This window comes from Artemia sp. Qi Xiang Cuo, chromosome 18 (genome assembly GCF_049724085.1).
Source record: "Artemia sp. Qi Xiang Cuo chromosome 18, ASM4972408v1, whole genome shotgun sequence".
NCBI lineage: Eukaryota > Metazoa > Arthropoda > Branchiopoda > Anostraca > Artemiidae > Artemia > Artemia sp. Qi Xiang Cuo.
The window spans coordinates 40,453,770-40,472,800 of NC_142811.1; the positions used below are offsets into that span (position 1 = coordinate 40,453,770).

A 19,031-nucleotide genomic window follows, 5' to 3' on the forward strand; every position below is an offset into this window, starting at 1 on the left:
TATGGAAGCCTTCCGCGTACCGAGTGCTCCCGGTACTATATATATATATATATATATATATATATATATATATATGTATATATATATATATATATATATATATATACATATATATATATATATATATATATATATATATATATATATATATATATATATATATATATATATATATATATATATATATATATATATACATATATATATATATATATATATATATATATATATATATATATGCATTAGCCTCCAGGTAAATACAGGAAGGGTTATGGCAGAGGAGTGGAATTAATCTGTTTTCTTTTATCATTTAGACTTAGCCTGAAGAAGCGTGATGCCGGGTGATGCCACCCTTCTTATCGCAAAAAAATGTTTATGACATTTATTTTAAGGCTCCATTTAACCAAACTATTTTGCTTCATATTTCATAAAAATTTTATGCAATGATGTGTAAGTGTAATTATGTCGGCTATTATGAATGACGGGTGGTGGATCATTTTGTAGGCGAGGGGGGGGGGGGGGGGGTTCAGATGCCTCAAAGAGTGCGTGCTAATTTCAAAACATCCGAACTCTCATTGTACCTTCAGGTAAATATAGAATTAGTTCTAGGGAAATTGGTGGCGCAGGTAGAAATTGATATCTATTTCCTCTTGATTTCCGTGAATATTTTTGGTCTACGTCTTGATTATCAAAGTAAAAAGTGACATTAAACCTTAATTTGAGAGAATTTATTCTGTATCAGAGGGGGCTGTCCCTCCTCAACTCCCTCTCGTGGTCGTAGAAACTTCGGAGGATGCTTATTTGATCGGAAATTAGGAGTTCTAGCGCCTATTTTAAAAGTCAAAACGAGCAACAACCCACTGTCCTGGAAGCTTTTTTGTATTCGTTCCTTCTGTAATCCCCTTAGGACATCTGATCAACATTTCGAGTTAACCATTTTGTTCAGAATAGTTGAAAACATCAATAAATTTGTACATAAGGAGGGCATAACCCCCAGAGCCCATGGGATAAAGGCCGTAAATTATGCAAAATGTCAGCTTTAAAGATAGATTTTATAGGGAGAGGGCATGTTTGGGCTTGAGAGTCCGGTCACGTGAAACTTTCAGGGATTATTTTCTAGCTCAAAAACATCATAAACATCTGTTGTGGGGAGGGGGAGGGGTTAGTGAAGCTCGGAAAAGATCTACACAAAATTTTTTCCTGATCAACATGAAACATACAGCCCTAAGTTCTTGGACCAAGTAGAACTAAAGTATAACATTTGAAATTTGTCCCTACTCTTGCAAAGGGGGCTCAAAAATTGCTGGATTTTTTTGATAGGCCCGAAATCTATGTGAAACGTTTGGCTAAGGGGGCCCCAATGCAGAAGAAAAATTGATCCCCCTCAAACGGCAGCCCAGAAAGGGCAAGAAAAGGACCAACACTTTTTTGTCATTCAGTTCAAATGAAAGAGACCGTTTTAGAAACTGCTGAAGGGGATCATTCGATTGAAAATTCAAAGTTGTGGTGTCCCATTTAAACACTGAAAGCTACTGGAAGGCAAACAGCCTCCCTCTTGGTCCCTTTTCTACTATTTGGCCCTCTTCTAACCCCTACGATATCCGATAACATTTTTAGATATCTGTTTTGTTAAAAAAAAAAAAACTTTGAAATCTCTGATAAGTAGTTGCTCCATATCTCCTCCATAGCTCCATTGTTAAACTTTATTTTACCCTGCTGCGATAACTAAACCCACAGAAACACGAAAAAAGAATTAAAATAAAAATATAAAAATTAAAACTATAAAAATTGTACACCACGCAGGGAATAAAAACAAGAACAAGAACTCAACTCTATAAAGAGTCAAGAAAAGCAGTTTTAGGAAAACCAGTTGAGGAGAAAATTTTATTTAATTGTTTCATTGAAGAGAATAATCGGAGACTGGGTTTTAAAGAATTATTAAAAAATGAACAAGAAAGACTAATATCTGATAACAGGAAACGCCTCGAGAGTCAAGCCACCTCAATAGCAGCAAGGGTACTCTCTAGAACTGCTGCTGCAGAGAATGACATAGCAGACAAAGTTGTTGCAGATGACATAGATGTGAAATTTCCCTTTCAGTCGTTTACACCAATTAATGATACAACTGCTTCATCAAGGAGTGTAAGAAGGGGGTTGCCTAACCTAGCCAATGTTGAAACAACCAATGATAATTTTGATGAAGAATGGATGGCTGATTATGGCACATATCATTGCTTATGGCACATGTATGGCTGATTAGGGCATATATATATATATATATATATATATATATATATATATATATATATATATATATATATATATATATATATATATATATATATATATATATATATATATATATATATATATATATGACTTATCAACGATTTTAGCCAATTTTCAACGTATTCTTAATATAAAAAAAACCTGTACACCAAAGTTAAAGAATTTGATTGGATTGATGGATATAATTAAATCTCAGCTATGGAGCAATAGCAAAATTTTCGTCTGAGAGCAGAAAAATAACATACTGAAACTTGCGTAAGATAAACTTTAATCTATATTAAGTGTGCAAGGCACTATCCAGGATGTTTCTTCTGGGGGGGGGGGATTACAAAAAACTAAAAGTTGCATCAACAATTTATTTATATGCATTTTTTACGTTTTTGCTAATTGGACAAACATTTAGGCGGGGAGGGGGGTGGGGGTAGAGTAGGGTTGAACAACGTAACCCCCCTGGATACGGCATTGTTAGTGTGAAAGGTTTTGCGGTGGCTGTTTGTAAAATATGAATAATGAAACTTGTGTTAGGATGGAATATGAAAAGCTAATTGTCTCTCCTAAAAGATTTGCCCAAGACTAAAAATAGTGAAATTAAAAAAAAAAAAATCTCAAAAACTTAGAAAAACGACTTTATCGTTATTCTTTACTTTGTCCTTCGTTTGGAGGCAAAAGTTGTTTTCTTGTAAGTATTGTAATCTATTCTAAGCTATTGTAAATGTTTTGTTACTTACAATCTTTACCGGCAAATATCCCAAAGATGGGCTCATATGTGCTGTGATTGATTTATTCTGCTTACCTTTGGATTTAACGATTCTTATAGACGAAGGGTGAAGCATTCTATCGTTGGTTACTGTTCTTTTGTTGACACAGCTTAATAGCAAGACGAACACATTTATCCGACAGATGAAGAAAAGAAAGAAACTAGTCTCGATGTTGAATGTATTAGTCTTGATCTACGTTGAGAATAAATATTTAGCTCCAGGTTGATTTAAAAAATCTTACGGGAAAATATGAAGGAAATTGTTGGCTTTTCTTTTGGTCGAGCTCATTTGAGGTTGTATGAGTTGGTGTGATTTCAAAAATTAATATTCAATCAAGACGTCAATCGCTTATCCTATGTTTAGCGAAGCCGATTTCTTAACTTTTTCATTATTTTGGTCATCAGCTATTTTGGTGAATGAAAACTTCTTCTATTTCTATGGACTAAATTTGGGGTTTTATTGCTATGTTGGTTGTTTTGGACTACTGCATATAAATAATATAACAGTAAGATCACGGCTTTGTGATTTTTGGCTACTACATCCTCGGCGCGTACAAACAGCTCCTCCCTTCTAATCTGCCATCAGCGGTCCGTGTATATATTACCCTGGAAAGCGTATTTTGGCAGAAACCTTCTCAAAATGCCTTTGAAACTAACTCGAGCCTTCGAAACCTACTTGTAATACCTAAAATCATCTAATAATAACATTGCACTACTAATGACCGACCTTTGTATTTGCATTGAAATAAATTAATTTAAAATTAGATTCTTTAAAATTTAGTGTTACAAAGGTGAAGCCAAGTTTTGCGTTTAAGAGAAATCTGACTTGTTTACCCGTGAAAAAATCGAATGTCGCCTATGTTTATGGTTGTTTAAATGTTATCCGGAGCACTTACATCTCGGTCCGGCTTTGTATAATAGTTATGGTTGCCACATTTAGTAAAATTTTGCTAAATTTAGTAAAAAAGATCCCGAATTAGTAAATTTAGTAAATCGAGGTTAAATTTAGTAAGTTTTTGAAAAAAATCAAGTTTAATAGGTTTTTTAGTAAAGTTACAAGAAATATAAAAAAAATATGTTAAATTATTTTTGTGTCAAGTTTCATTCTGTTGAATAAAATTTGAACATTTTTCTCTGTCTGAATTTATATTTTTTATTCTATGGCTTCAGTTTCTGTCCCTCCCACCTCTTCATCGCCATCACTATATTGCGTGAAGCTTTGAAAACCTGAAGCGCGAACTCTTACCTGAAAGTGTGGAAGACTTTATTAGAAACCTAGTCAACTATATTGGTTTTAATCCCAAATGAGTGAAGGAATATGAACAATTTCAGAAGTTTACGAAAATTGCCAAACACAGACTACTTTCTATCAGTGCAACACGATGGCTGTCTCTTGAAGCAGCGGTTAACAGAGTTTTAGAACAGTGGAGGGCCTTCGTTCTGTTCCTCGGTGATCAATCTAACAACCCTGACACTGATAGGGCCAGTCAGGAGAGGGCAAGGTCGATTTATCGTTTCATGAACGATCTCTTCTGCTAAGCATATCTGTATGTCCTGTCTTTCACGCTGAAGAAATTCATTTTGCTCAATCTGGAGTTTCAGAGCAGAGTAATTCGCGTTAACAGGATTCTGAGTAGCACCAGAGCTATATTTACTTCGCTATTGAAGTGCGTTGTGAAGCCCAGTGTGATAAAAAAGGGCTGCACAAGAGGAAGTTTTGAAACTCTCCTTTGAGGATCAGACACTCCATAGCGTAGTTTTTCCTCTGAACGGATTGAACCTCGGGCCAAACACCGGGTTTCATTTGTTACAGTCGGAAGCTGACGCCCAGGTCTGCTGCTCCTTGGGATTTTCCCGAGATCTTGAAATTCTACTCCTGAACTTGGGATCTTGGGAAAGACAAATCGGCAGCCTATGGCTGCCGGTCAAAATCAGTCAAAATGTTAATATTATTGGTATGTTTGGGTCAGCAATATTTTTTATTTAAAACAGTCCTTTAGTGAATGTATTTTCATCAACTTTCATACTAGTTATGTCACTAGACTACACATCAGCTTTGTTCTGTTCACGAATTTTTTCGACCATATCTTCAACATCTCGTGGAACTGTTCTAGCTTGAAGGCGTCGAATACATTTTTCAAAAAATCCCCGTCTGTAAACTGTTTGCCGTTTGGCACCAGTGCCAAGGGATGGATCAAAGCTGAAAGATCGAGTGTTATTATGGCTGGTAACATAATTCTTCAAGAATTTATTTTATTTCCAAAATAAAAAAAAAAATATCTTCATTTGTCATTTCTTGCACATCTTTGTGTGTTTGGAGAAGAAGTTTGGCTCAATACTGTTAGCCCTAGTGACAATTACACCTGTACATAAAGTCAAGGCCGTATCCAGGGGGCAGGGAGTTGGACCTCCTCCCCTCCCCGAAATGTTCGTCCGACTTGTAAAAACGTAACAAAAATGCGTATAAACAAATTTTGACGCGTTTTTTAATGTTTTTGAACCCTCTCCCCTGAACTTAAATCCTGGATATGGCCTTTATCTATGGTAAAAATTTTAAATAACAGTAATTATTTTACGAAATTAATTTCGTAATAGTTATTTTGCGTATTACTTGTCTGTTATAGCGTCTGTTATACTTTTCTGGTACTTGTATACTATAGCGCCTGTGTTATTGCGCTTTTGTACATTGAAGCTAAGTAGAAAGTAAAATATGTTTCTCTGACGCTTATTCCTAATGAAATATCAAAAAATATGATGGAAATATAATGCTTTTTTAACAAATTTCAGCTATATATTTTCACATTGGGGGGAGGGGGCGGCAAAGTATAACGGGTTTGTATGCAAAATTTTTAGGTACAATTATTCTGCATATTATGAAATAAGAATTTTTTTCTAACTTCACACTGTCCAGAAAGTTTACCCCTACCCCCTAATGTGCAAATATATAGTCAAAATTATAAGTAAGTAAGTATCTAAATTTATTGCCCGAAAATTCACATGGAATTAAAACGGAGTATAACAAAGGAAAAAGAAAAGAAAAGTCACATTAGGGAACATCACCAAACATATTTGATGTACATTTGCAAAACTACCTGCACAGGATGGCTAGCAACGGGTTCGCTCTTTCCTTTGCGTTTTTCAAAAATTCTCGGCGACACGGTTAACACAGACTGTTGGATCGGATACACCATAATTACGCATGATATAGGAGTTACTAGTCCATGGTGGAAGTCTCAGAAGGAACTTCACGAATCGGAAAAACATAACTCTTACTTTTGCAGACGGAGCGGACGAAAGGTATTTCCAGAAAGGTGCTATATACAGTACATGGGGAAGGGCAATGGCATTATACAGCGACGCAAGATATTTACGGCAGAACCGATGTCTATTACCAATAATTGACCCGTACACGATCCGGATTTTCACTTTTACGTGGCGTATAAGCAGCGTCCCGGTGGAGTGGAGGCCTCAACCAATTGGTAAACCAAGGTAAGGAAAACTCTCAGATGGTTTCACAACTGAATCCCCCAAATGGATTTCTTCTTCGCACTGCTCCGCATTGAAAAAGAAGATGACAGATTTTGACACATTAAACGACGAACCTACGTTATTGTATTCCCTATTCAACACATCTAAATTGTTCGATAGTCGATCAGTGGACCTGTTCAAATTAAGCAAGTCGTCAGCATACGTCATCAATGAAACATCTGTCCCTTTTGAAACACAAGAAGTAGCTACTTGGGCTTGTGCCGGTAGAACACTATTGGTGTACAAACTGGGAGACACAACTGAACCTTGCCTGACTCCTTTATGGACCGGTACAACAGCGGATTCAACCGGATTTGAGGGCATTTTGATTTGCGCTCTAACGTTATTGTACATATAATATAATACTGTGACAATGCACAAATTTATCCCTTGTTTATACGCTTCAGAAGGATCTGCGTGTGCACCGACGAGTCAAAAGCCCGGCTCACATCAAAAGAGCCAATAACTAGTGGATCACCCGATGCCTCAGAATCAGACAAAATAGCAGCAATGGTGAACAGAGCATCAGCGCGACCGAGCCCCACCGTAAAACCAAACTTGTGGTTTGGCATTTGGCAATAGTGTCTACTATTTGACAATATAAGCATTTCTAGAAGCTTGCATAAAACTGGCGACATAGTAACTGGGCAATATGAGGAGCATATGTTAGCTGGTTTCCCTTTTTTCAGGATGGGCGTAAGTTGCCCTTTACAGAAAACATCGGGTACAAAACCGACTACGAATATGATCTGGTACAATAATGTTAACATTTCATACAAAAGACGAGTACCATTCACAAGGTGAAGTGCACACAAACTGTCAGCTCCACGTGATTTTTTCTTTTTCAACCTATAGGCATTTGCAGTTACATCCGAAACAGATACGGTAAAGTCCGGAATACTCGAGTTTGATAGCACAGAATCAAGTTGTCCGATAAAGCGGGAAGTCGGTCTTTGACCAATCTTTTATTTAATACCACTGTGAAGTACTTTTGTCCTTTGGGATGCACACATTAACACATGCTTCAACTGGGATGTGGTCGGCGGAGTGACTTCTCATTAGTACACTCACTGTGCCACTCACGTTTGGTGTGCCTGCCACTTGGTCTATATTTGAGACTGAACCACTAGTATGAACAAATGTGAAATCTTTGTCTTTTGGGAGCACACGATACCGACTTTCAAGTGCACTTAGGATCAGCTGGGACCGAGGAGACGAGTCGTCGGCTAGATTACAGTTGTAGCCTCCGATTATAACACATTCCAGTTTGGACAACATAGTAGTCTTGAGGCACTTTGCAAAAGCTCGTACTGCTTTCGAGAATCGGTTATCCGGTTCTTCGTCGCTTTAGTTTGTAGGAAGGTAGACATTGACAATCACCAGGTTCCCAACCCTTATACCCATAAAGTTTTTAGCTGCATGAAGACTCTCGAAATGAACGGCAGAACTACATACGATCGCTAGTCCACCAGAGGGCCTCCCGTGTTGACGAGACTTGGCTGGTACAAAATAAAATGTATGATTGTCCGAAAACTTGAGCAGGCTGAGGCTATCATTTGTCAGTAATTGTTCTTAGATGAACAGAATATCTCTGCGCCGACATAGTTCTTCAATTGAACGGGTTCTGTGAGACACACCTTCATTCACATTCCAAGACACAATCCTAGTATTCTGTTCATTCATCGGAGCGTTTTGTTTTCCGATTTGCTTTTTCATCTCAGGGTATTGGAATGACTGACATGTATGTTTTGTCGACTTACATGTTACGCATCCAATTGGTTCCGTGTATGGGGTACTAGCATTCGAAGTATGGCCTTGGACCCCGCAACGTGGACAAAACTGGGGAGCGGAGCACGCCGCTGAAATGTGGTCAAATTTCTGGCAATTATAGCACCGTTTTGGGAGGTACACAAATTCTTCAATCGGAAAACGTTCAAAATGTAGTTTTTGTGGTCTTTTCATAGCCAGATCTAGCTGATAACGAGAGGAAAAGTACAACTTATAGGTTCGACTAGCACCACATCGCTCTGCCCTTTCGCAACCTGAAACGAGGGCTTTCGCCGTGTCAGCATCATGTGTGGTTGGGATGTTTTTTATCACACCTATAAAAACTGGGGATTTCACCTTCCTTCGTTTTAACAACAAGCCGCCATTCAGATAGGTTTCTTTTCAATTCAACATCATCGACCGATAGGTCTTCTCCGCACATGCTCGTAAGAAATTTTTTTCGGTCTTCTGGCGTGTCAGTGGGGGGGGGGGGCGGGTTCTTCAGAACTACGGAATAAGGTAGTGGAGAATGTCTATCTGGGTGGGATTAGGTTGCCTACCGTTACTTGCAGAATTGCCTGGCGGGCATGGGAGCGGAACTTGGTTGTAACGCTCGAGAAAATCCAAGAACTGCCGTCGCAGTTCATTCACTGACGATATAACATATGCACCTACTTTTGCTCCACTGGCCGGTACTTCTTTGGGATCAAATACAACGAACTTCGTGAGTTTTATTATTTCTTTAGCGCATCGTGCAAGCAGCTTAGCAATATCCACTAAATTATCCTCATCTTGCTCGCATTTCGTAAATCGATCACCAGTTTTGGCCTCCTTGGTTAACAGTCCTTTTGCCTTTAAAATCGAGTCACTAGCAAAAAACTCCACAGCTCGTTTTAAAAACACTTTCTTCTTTATTCCGACAGCCATTGATCGCGATATATAGTTCAACACGGCATTTAGCATTATAGTTTCTCCCATGCTTGAAACCGGTTTAACCCCAATAAACAAGGGAAGTGTCAGCCCTCGTTCAACCTGATTCCCGCAGTTTAAGGGAGATTTCCGGCAGGTACAACGGCACTTGCCACGGGTTTACTGCCCCTCTTCTGCTTGTCAATTAGGGTTACATAAAAAACAGCTTGGCACACTATATATTTAAATGTTATGAAATTTGGTCAGTAGATCGGTAGACACATAAGAAGGTTAATACAAATATGTCAGGATTATACGTCACTATTCCCTATTGCGAATTTTTTATTTTCTTCCCTAAAACTTACTGAATTATTAATGTCCATATAATATCCAATTTTGATGTTGACACTTTGAAATGGGAAGTGGGAAAATATATATCCGATTTATTCTATCACCTATCTTTGTCTTGTCTCACGCTAGGATGAAAGAAACCAACGAAGAAACCGATTCTACTTAGTTTCTATATACATAGGACATATAACAGACAAGTACCGTCTTCTTTTGCTACTGAACACGACTAACAACTGAAAGAATCGATACACGACACGCACCTAATAATAGTAAAATTTGTTAAGAGAATGTTTCTGGATTTGGCCTGTTATCGTTATCGCAACTTTGTCATTGATATAATATGCTATTCTTAGTATCAATTTTCGTTTTTATTCTAAAAATATTCGTTAGGATTTTTTTTCCTTTATGCTCGCTCTGAACTAAAGAGGGCCACTTTTAGTGTTTGGGTTCCTTTTCCATTTTGTTATAACAATTTATTATCAAGGTCTTCTAAGGAATAGACAAGCCTTATTTTAGAGCCTAAATGTGGCATTTCTATCTTTTTGTACTACTTGGGTCATTTAAACTGAATTTAATACAAAGTGATCATAATTCAACTTCAGAAATTTCGACTACTTGGTAAAAAAAAAACAAGGCAACTTATCGGGTCTTTACTGACTGCCTTTCCGCTTTCTCAGATTGTTTTTATGAGGAGAAGGGAGTTGCAGCTTCTTCTTCTGTGCATGTTCTCTGTACTGCAGTGGGTGGGTGGTTGTTGTCTTGATTCATGCTTGTAAAAACACATTTGTACTACTCCACATTTAGAAGAGACATAAATCTGTAGGCAGATTGCACATCTTCGATTTTTTCAATAGGAATAACAGGTTTGAAATACAACAGCTTTGGGACAACAAGAAACTCAACCACTTTTGTGGAAGAAGTGTCTTTCCTTGCCTTTAGTTTATCCTTCAGAGCAATGTTTATTTCAGAGACTGATTCGTTAGAAAACGACAGTGTAACTGACTCTTTTCGAGTAGTCTTGTTTATATTGAAGTTGTTAAACTTTGGAAAATGGAACATTAGCGTATTTATAGATATTGGAGGCCTGCTGAAGATCCAGCACTTTGTTCATTTGATGAACAAAGTTTGTTCATTTGATGTCGTAACTGGCCGGAGGTTAACCATCCGGTCAGTCGCGATAATTTTGGCTTTCACAAAATTGAAAAACCTGCACTTAATATAGAATTTTTGATTTACTCATCCGGCACTCATCGTAGAACAAAACGAACTACACCATTAGAAAGTTCGTACAAAATAACTCTGGTATGGTTCGTAACTCGATTTTGACTAGGGGTGTCAGGTACGACATTCTTGCTTTCACAAGGCGAGATGTTGTGTACGTTACAAATCGAAACTTGAAATGCATATTGTTTTTAAATTTTATAGATATGATATAATTGGCATGTTTACAGCTCGGTTTAAAGAATATGAGAGATATTTATTTAGAAAGCAAGTTGGTAAAATCTCTTAATTTGTGATACAGAAAATATTTAGTATATACTATTTTCAGGTAATAGTTTTGTTACGGGCCCTCATTTTTCGTCTCAATCCAATAATCATACTCTATTACTTTCACTTGAGCATCAACTGGATTTTCTATTCTTTATCAGTAGGGCTAAGCAAAACTGCTGGAGTCACGTTTTCCCAGTTTTACAGTAGATAAATTTTCTTTAAAGAAACAACTGATGGATCTAATTTTGAACAAGAGATCTGAAGGATTTTTGGGGGGCATATCATGCGTTTGCTTCCGAGGAATGATAAGGAAGATACTTAGGATTTGAAATTAATGTTTCTGTTTTTAGATTATAGTTTCAAATTTGAGTTTAACCTTTTTTTAAGTAGGAAGAAATTTGACTGCACTAATTTGCCTATCTCAAAATGCACAATAATTGCTCAACTCACTTGTTTGAGCTCAGGCTTGCTCTATCACAATATGGTAGCTGCAGAATGTTCTATTTAGTTATGATATGAATCTTTTTTGAACTCTTCTGAGAAGAAATAGAAGTGCAGTAAGAAAAACGATAAAACTGAAAATAGTCATTACGTGAACTTCTAAGTCTTCACAGAAAATTTTCAGTTTGCTTCAAAAATACAAAGGGAATTCAGTTTGTCGACGAAGTGAAAAATATTTTTCTTTTGTGGAATGATTCTGCCGGATGGCTTTATTTGGCTTAGCTTGGACAGTCCGAATGAGAGCTGAGATGGCGAAAGAAAAACGAAAGCAGCGTGAGAGACATTGCCCTATGTGTTCTCGCAGTTACCATAAAAATTCGTCAGTTGAAGTTCTTCTACCCCCGCCAATCGGATTTGAGGATAAACCGAGTAACATACGCGCTAAGGAAAGTGAACATTCCAGTTCATTCTTTTCTACAGGCCCCTTTCTTAGACGTGAATCAGATCTACACCACAAATATTTAATGCCTGCTTTGAAGAAAAGAAGTTCATACTCAACAAGCATCACTGACCTTTCTAGTTTTTCTAACGGGGATATCCGTAGTTTTTGTGTAAATGATGGAAGGACCATGATTCCGGATAATGGCCAACCTCTTGCTTCTGTCCGGCCTTCTGGTCATTTAAGTGAAAATGGACTTTCTCTTGAGAGGGAATGTTTCCGTGAGTTGCCTCATAAAAGAGATAAATGTAGATGTCTTTGTACGTGCCCTGAGTCTTGGCCTCGACAGTGGACGCCCCATGGGCAAAATACGTCTTATGATTGTTTTGATGAATGTATTAATACAGAGTCTTGTGATGATAATTGCTTGGATAGAAGAAATGGAGTCTATTTCAACGGAAAACTTCATAATTTTGCGGGCGTGAAAAATAGAGCTTCCTCAAATGGGAACTTGGATAATTATGTGTCTATGAATGGTTCTGTGCAACATGGTTTTAAAGGTATGTGTCGAAAGTTTATATTTCACTTGTAAACAATTAGTCAATATAAAATCAAGACACTAAAAAGCTGACATTTTTAATAGCATAAGTCACACTGGTGGCCGGCGTTTACCCCCCGGTGATTACCCCCTGGAAAATTCTCCCCGTAAAATATCCCCCGCGGAAAATACCCCCCCCCCCCCTGAATATACACCCCCGTGTAAAATAAGGCTTTCCAAATTTGAGAATTTTATTTTGGTTTTATTCAGAATTTTATTTAAAGTAAACGTAACGTTTCAGTCAAGTGTTTTTTCCAAGTGTCAACTGTTTTTTTTTTAATGACTGCTTTGCCAAGTATTAAGTACTATTATTAGATTAATGTAGTGTTTCATTTAAGTGTGTTATGATGATCGCTGATCAAAGTTTATGTTATTTGTGCCTTTCATTTATGTTATTTTACTATGTGCATAGTCGTATATTTGGCTTTAAAATACACTTCTCTATCTATCTATCTAATATGCAGAATAATTGTACCAAACACATTTTGCATGCAGATCCCCTATACTTTACCCCCTCCCCCATAATGTGCAATCTATAGCCCAAATTTATTTCTAAAGTAACGAAGAAACTAACGAAAAAACTGGTGTTTTCAAACTTTACACAGCGTTAACTTGAGTGAGTGGCCCGTAATACACATATACCAAAAATCCTCCCCCTTACGGAAATAAAAAAAAATTAAACTCAAATAAAATTCTCAAATTTCGGAAGTCATATTTTCCAGGGGGGGGGGGTATTTTCCGCGGGTGTATTTTACGGGGGGGGGGGTATTTTCCGCGGGTGTATTTTACGGGGGGGGGGTAAACGCCTAGAACCATTCACACTATAGGGATAAACTTTATTATTCCCTCCTAGTTGCCATATTCCAGAATGATCGTCTAAATCATACCTTGGGTTAGCGCGTAGTTACAAAAGGGCTATGCATAAGGCCTACGTAGTATAATCAGGGTGTAGTCTACACCTTGAAAACTATTCTTCCAAAAACACATCCTGGTTATGACTTTTTAGGTCTGAAGCTGGTGATCCAAGAAACCCTTTCTCTGGAAAATTTTTGAGAAGTACGATAAGTGGAAAAATGGGCTAAAGATTCACACTTTATCATGTTGGATAAACGGAAATAAGATCACACTCGTGGCATATAACTTTATAAGGATATCTTTTGTTTAGGACCCTCATCGCCCATTTTGATAAAACAAATTTTTTTTCTATAGCTTGAAATAGGGCCTATGTTCCGCCTACCCAGCCCTTTCTTCTGGAGCAATCCCAAACCGACAATTTGTTTGAATTTGATTCAGTTTTGGGCCGGTTGTTCTAAGGCTATTAGTATTAGGTTCTCTTTTTTCTATTCATTATACATGCCCCTCCATGAATAGGAATTATTTTTCTGTTAGGAATTATTTGCATTAAGATACATTTAATTTTAATTCATGAAGGGAAGTCATTTTGTAAAACCAACAGAGGGGCTTTTTTCCCCTGCTGAAAGCTGTAAAGTCGATTTTGGGCCGCTCAAGCAGATATCTGGTCTGTTTTGGAGTTTTTTAGACCATGATTTGTCCTTTATGTTTAATGTGCTCACAATTTGCGTAAGCACCTACCTGGTCTGTTTTTTTTGTTCTTTTTCTTCGTCTTGCTTTCGAGGACTATACATTTTATCTAAAATTATTCCTTTTAGTTCAAAAATCAAATTCTTTTATGCTTTACTATAAATAAACCTATTTGAGAACTTGTGGAGTACTTCGCCGCCTATTAATGATAGAGACAATTGCTTTTTTTTCAATCAATCAATCAATCAATTTATTCAATCAATAAAATCAACAAAATACACTTCAATATAAACTCCCCCGTAAGGCTAAAAAAATTTGTTAATCTTGTTTTTTCTATCTTGAATACTAAAGAATTTAAGGAAAGAAGAACATCTGTTGTTTGTAATCTGAGAAGCAGAACAGAAAACAATAACTAGGTCGTCTGTTTCCATGCCTGCCGTTTTGCTGAAAAACAAACGAATGTGCCAATCCTTAGTTGAAATTAAATAAAAAAAAAGTTTTTTTTAACTGAAAGTAAGGAACGACGTTAAAACTTAAAACAAACAGAAATTATTCCGTATATGAAAGGGGCTGTCCCCTTCTCAACGCCTCGCTCTTTACGCTAAAGTTTTTTATTGTTAAAAAAAAAATGAGTTGTGAGAAAGTCAAACTTTAGCGTAAAGAGCGAGGCGTTGAGAAGGGGACAGCCCCTTTCATATACGGAATAATTTCTGTTCGTTTTAAGTTTTAATGTCGCTCCTTACTTTCAGTTAAAAAAAACTTGTTTTTTTTTTATTTTATTTTTGAACGTTTTTGAATTAATGTAGGTTTTGATTTTGGCTCACCGTGCGTGAATAATTAAAACAAAATTTGCATATTAATTTTACTTTTATTTGGTTAAATGGCTTTCTCGAAACTTGTTTAATTTTATTTACGAACGTTTTTATTAATAATAAATACACGTAACTTGCGAATTAACTTATGTAACGAACTTCTAAGCTGAAGAAAGTTCTACTAGAGTTTCTCCGATCATTGTTAAATTTTCAAGCAAAGATGTTGCCCGAAAACTGTTTAAAGCAAAAGCTAGACTTGCATCTACTGGTATTTTATATTGGAGTCTCTAACAAAGCGTCGCCGGGACATTTTGAATGCGGCTAAAGACATTTATGGTCCGCGTAATGCGTGGTCAGATCAGGGTCAGATATTGGCAAAGCCTAGTGTAGGGTCAGCAATAAAGAAAATAGGGTCTATTGCTGATTGTATTTAGTATTAGAAGTTATGATTTGTTTGTTTATTTTTTTTCTTTGTTTTTTTTTTTAAATAAGCTGTTTTTTGTGTGTGCGTTTTCGTTTTTTTTAGGTATGTTTAGTATCTTGCAGTATTGGTATGATTGTTGTAATTTTATTTATTTATTTATTTTTATTTGTTGTTTTTATTTATAGCCTCTTAGTTATTTTTTAATTTATTTTATTCTGTGTGTCGCAGTGCAGGTTTGATGCATAGTCTCCGTAAGTCTCCGTATATGAATTTTTCTAACTCAGGCTCTGGGGATTTTTACTCCCTTGATCTGCGTTTACTTCAATTACTAAGAAACCCCTTAGATGTTTTGAGCATTATTAATAATTCTATTGGTCAATTTAAAAGAAATTCCCTAAATATTTCCCAATCAATTAATAGTAATTATCTTTCTGATTTGAAGAGGGCTACTAGACGAGATGATCATTTTTCGGTCCTTTAACTTAATGCTCAGGCTTTATGTTCATCGATTGATCAGCTGAGGTAGATAGTTTCTGATGAGCGACCCGACGTTATCGGATTATGTGAGACTTTTCTTAATTCCAGTAATGGAATGCTTTTAAATATAGCCAGTTGCAAAAGGGAGCGACTAAATCGCAGTGGGATGGCAAAGGGGGGACTATTACTACATATTTATGACATTTTTCCGTATACAGTTCGAAGAGATCTCTCAAGAAATGATGAAGGGGTTTTTGAATCCCAGTTTATTGAAGTTAAATTAAAAAATAAGGTTTTGATAATTGGTATGTTTATAGATCTCGCAGTGGATCAGTCCCTTCTTTTCTTCAGGTGCTTGATGAGGTCTTGGATTTAATAGGCAGACGTCCATATGAACTTGTAATAATGGGAAACTTTAAATTAAATCTAATTGACATGGCTTCCTCTACTACGGTGGATTTTCTCTCAGATATGCTCACTGCTGGGGTTCTACCAACAACCTGTATTCCGACACGTGTAATTGATACGTCAACGTCTTTGATTAATAACTTTTTTCGTCTCTTAATTTGGTTCGGAATTCTGTTGTAGTGAGTGATATTTCAGACCATTTTCCTGTATTTTCCAGTTTTATCTTTGAAAAAACATTGAGTAGGGACACTCTAGCATCTGCTTCAGCTTCTTTTAGGTTTAGTTTGAATGAATTGATCCGCCTTAGATCTCATTTAGCTGAGAAGACATGGAATATTTTGAATGAGGATAATGATTTTTGTTCAAAGTTTGATTCCTTTTATGAGTCAGTAAAGGAGTCTATTTTTGACGTATATGCTCTGTCTCCCTCTACTTCTAGGTCAAAAAGATCTATTCCTCTTAACCAATGGGTGACCCCTGGTCTTCTAAAGAGTTTGAGAAGAAAAAATAATCGTTGGAAAGCTTTTAAGTCAGCAAAGCCATCTTTGAATGCTGCACGTCTTCAGCAATTCAAGCTCTGCAGGAATGTTTTCAATTCTTTATGCCGGAAGGCTAAATGCCTTTATTATTCCAAAAAATTCTCGGATTGTGGGAAAGATATTCGAAAAACCTTGCAAGTGATCAATTCCGTCCTCAAACTTTCTTCTCAGGCTCCTTCTATCCCTCCAAGCCTTGTAGTTGGTGATGTGGCTGTCCTTCAAATTACTCTTTCTTTCGTCACTGATAGGTCTTCGCATCATCTTCGTAATTCAAGGAATATTAATATTTTATTTACTCCATCGGTGAGGTCTGATTTAATCCAGTAACTGCTTGTCATATCAGAGGCAACGCTGTAGCGTTGCCTATAGTAAAGGTCATACGTCTTCAATGTTTTATTATTGATTTTTTTTCCCAGAGGCACTTCATATGGAAGGGGTCGTCGTAGAAGCTTCAAAGGGGGCTCGTTTGATTGGAAATCGAGAGTTCTAGTGCCCTTTTTCATAGTCGAAAATGGTTGAAGGGCAGCTAGTCGTCCCACGCCCATCATTTCGCCAAAAACATCCTATCAAAATTTTTAGATAGATATTTTCTTCAGCGTAGTTGATTTCCAAACAGAAAATGTATTTGTGAGTAGTATAACCACCCACTTCCATCAGGGAACGAGTTTTATGTTGCATTTGGGTTAGATAAGTTCATATAGAAGGTGTTGTCGTAGAAACTTGAAAACTGGCTCATTTGATTGGAAATTAAGGAGCTAGTGCCCTTTTTAATAGTCGAAAGGGAATGGACTGTAACTAGCCCCCCTCCCCCCCCCACCCAAGGGGGGGGGGGGGGTTAAATTTTAAAAAGTCCCCCCGCAAACCTCAGGGCAAGGGTTTAAAGTTTTGCCCTGGGGGCATATAAGGTTTTTATAGAAGGCATTGTCGGAGAAACTTCAAAACAGGCTCATTCGATTGGAAATGAAAGGGTTAGTTCCCTTTTTAATAGTCGAAAGTGATTGGAGGGCAACTAGCCCCCCCCCACGCCCTTCATTCTCCCAAACACATCCAATCAAAATTTTCAGATAGCCATTTTGTTCAGCGTAGTTGATTTCCAGATAGAAAATATATTTTTGAGGAGGACACTCCCCCACAACCCTCTGGGCAGCGGTTTTAAGTTATGCCCTGGGGGCATACAAGGTTTTTATAGAACGCGTTGTCGTAGAAACTTCAAAGCAGGCTCATTCGATTGGAAAATAAAGGGGTAGTGCCATTTTTAATAGTCGAAAGTGATTGGAGGGCAACTAGCCCCCCCCCCCCATGCCCATCATTTCCAAAAACACATCCAATCAAAATTTTGAGATAGCCATTTTGTTCAGCGTAGTTGATTTCCGGATAGAAAATATGTTTTTGAGGACACTCCCCCAGAACCTCCAGGGCAAGGGTTTCAAGATATGCCCTGGGGGCTTATAAGGTTTTTATAGAAGGCGTTGTCGTAGAAACTTCAAAAAAGGCTCATTCGATTGGAAATTCAAAGGGATAGTCCCCTTTCTAATAGTCAATATTGATTGGAGTGCAACTAGCCCCCCCCCCCACACCCATCATTTCCCCAAAGACATCCCATCAAAATTGTGAGATAGCCATTTTGTTCAGCGTAGTTGATTTAGAGATATAATATACGTTTTTGAGGAGGTCACTCCCCCACAACCCTTAGGGCAAGGGTTTTAAGTTATGCCCTTGGGGCATATAAGGTTTTTATTGAAGGGGTTGTCTTATAAACTTCAAAAACAGGCTCATTGATTTGAAAATTCAAATGGCTTGGGCCCTTTTTAATAGTCAAAAGGGTTTGGTAGGCAACTTGCGCCCCCCCCCCCCTATGCCCATCATTCCCCCAAGCACATCCAATCAAAATTTTGAGATAGCCATTTTTGTTCAGTGTAATTGATTTCCAGATTGAAAATATAGTTTTGAGGAGGACACTCCCCCACAACCCTCAGGGCAAGGGTTTTAAGTTATGCCCTGGAGGCATATAAGGTTTTTATAGAAGGTGTTGTCGTAGAAACTTCAAAAAGGCTCATTCGATTGGAAATTAAAGGGCTAATGCCCTTTTTAATAGTTGAAAGTGATTGGAGGGCAACTAGCCCCCCCCCCTCACTACGCCCATCATTTCCCCAAACACATCCAATCAAACTTTTGAGATAGCCATTTTGTTCAGTGTAGTTGATTTACAGATAGAAAATATGTTTTTGAGGAGGACTCTCCCCCACAACCCTCAGGGCA

The 19,031-nt window shown here is 37.3% G+C and overlaps 1 protein-coding gene across 3 annotated transcripts in view; it reads left to right on the plus strand.

The window, feature by feature from the left end:
- Positions 1-11,516: 11,516 nt before the first annotated feature.
- The window catches only part of LOC148941496 (uncharacterized), an 82,790-nt gene continuing 75,275 nt past the window's right edge, over positions 11,517-19,031 (plus strand). For all 3 annotated transcript variants that reach the window (XM_089104375.1, XM_089104373.1, XM_089104374.1), the window contains exon 1: positions 11,517-12,532. In XM_089104375.1, the coding sequence (XP_088960501.1) occupies positions 11,797-12,532 (736 nt within the window). In that variant the 5' untranslated portion in view covers positions 11,517-11,796. The remainder of the gene's footprint in view (positions 12,533-19,031) is intronic.